Source organism: Juglans regia, chromosome 7 (assembly GCF_001411555.2).
Source record: "Juglans regia cultivar Chandler chromosome 7, Walnut 2.0, whole genome shotgun sequence".
NCBI lineage: Eukaryota > Viridiplantae > Streptophyta > Magnoliopsida > Fagales > Juglandaceae > Juglans > Juglans regia.
This window is the reverse complement of record NC_049907.1, coordinates 6,023,419-6,025,005: the sequence shown is the minus strand read 5'-3', so window position 1 is coordinate 6,025,005 and position 1,587 is coordinate 6,023,419. Positions and strand designations below refer to the sequence as shown.

General features: G+C 39.4%; 1 protein-coding gene across 1 annotated transcript; it reads right to left on the bottom strand.

Annotated features, from left to right (window-relative positions):
- Positions 1–1,188: 1,188 nt before the first annotated feature.
- LOC108979197 (tryptophan N-monooxygenase CYP79A68-like) lies at positions 1,189–1,587 on the bottom strand. The gene has a single exon (XM_035691388.1). It carries the CDS (start codon positions 1,585–1,587, stop codon positions 1,189–1,191), a length of 399 nt encoding a protein of 132 aa, XP_035547281.1.

Genomic DNA, 1,587 nt, shown 5'->3' with positions numbered 1-1,587 from the left:
TGATGAATAGAAAATAAGTGCAGGAAAAGTAAAAAGAGATGGACACCAAGATTCAGGTGGTTCGGCAAAGGGCCTACGTCCACCTGGATTTGGAGAGAGAAGTCTACACTATAATATATCTGCTTATAGTTACTCATGGATCCTCATATCTTACTATATAGAGAAGGTTGGAGCTCTTCCTGTTGGAGACACTGTCTTCCTTGAGAGGCTGCTTGAAGAAGAATATCTGATTGTGGGAGAGTTCAGCCCTTGTGAGAAGTAGCAGTCGTTCATTTATCCGTCTATTCATCTCTTTCTCTGTCGATCCCCATCCCTCCCTTTTATGTTGTTTGGGTATCCCCTTTTATATGTTGTCTGGCCCTTTATTACAGATACCAGCTTGCCATGAGATGACAAATCTTCCTTGCGTGAACTCTTTGCTTTGATCTTCCCCTGACCCTCTAACATTTTACTGCCCTTTTATCCCTTTTGTCTTTTTTCTTCTTCCATTTTGTCTCTTTCATTATTTCCCATTTTGTCTCTAGGGATGACTTTGTGGACAGGGCCCAATTTACGGGCTATAGGCATTTTCCCCCTTCACATGGGGATGTTAAAAGGTGCGATTGGGTGAAGCTGGAAACCTTCTCTTGCACAAGCCTTAACATAACTGAGCTGTGGAATATCGGATTCTTGAACCCATCTCTTCTTTCCAACCACCCTATCAATTTCTTCTACAGCTTTTCGGAGGAGCTGCGGTTGGTTGAGCATTTCTGCAAGTGTGCACTCTATACAGTTGGAAGGATTATCCACTGCTACAAGCATCAGTTCCTGCACGCATAAAAAAATGATTAATAGATATTAGTTATTGAAAATAATCAACCAATTAACTCTTATTATTAATGGTGTTTTTTTTTAGAAAACAAAAAACTTCCAGGAATAAGTGTTTAAATCATGATGAGATTTATATCCATCATATATATTTAGATTTAGATATTTCCACAATAGTAGTACTTATATTAGTGGATATTTAAAATAGGAGAGGAAAACACTATCTAGGGTTTGAGAAAGACATGAAGTATCTTGCAATGTTATTATAAAATGCATGGTATTAGGTATTCTAATTAATATTCAATTTTATCTTGACGTACGCATGATTTGAGCTTTGATCCCTTCCACTTATAAAGCTGCCTTCCCATTAGAATCCTTTGCCTAAATGAAAGCGCCGAGCAAGTCCTCAGCCTCCGTCTTCTCCCCATCTCTCAGTTGCTGTAGTCTCTCATCGACGATCGGATCTGCATAACTGGTAACGATCTTCATAGCCTCACTTACAGTCTTCTCATGACCATCTAAATCAAGTGCTGTTAAGCATTGCAGGTAATCCGACAAAGCAAATGCATTAAGATGGAAGAGCATGGTGAAAAGTGATTCAATGTGTTCTACTTCCTCAACTCCAGGTCCTCCATCCTTCTTTCCTTTGCCAAAGAACCTTTGGTTGAATATCATCTTCCTGATGACATTTCCACAATAATGACGTGCAGCAAGTCTCACGTCCACAACTGAACCATTAATGGACTGATCATCATGAGCATTCTTGCATTGAGTAGCCAT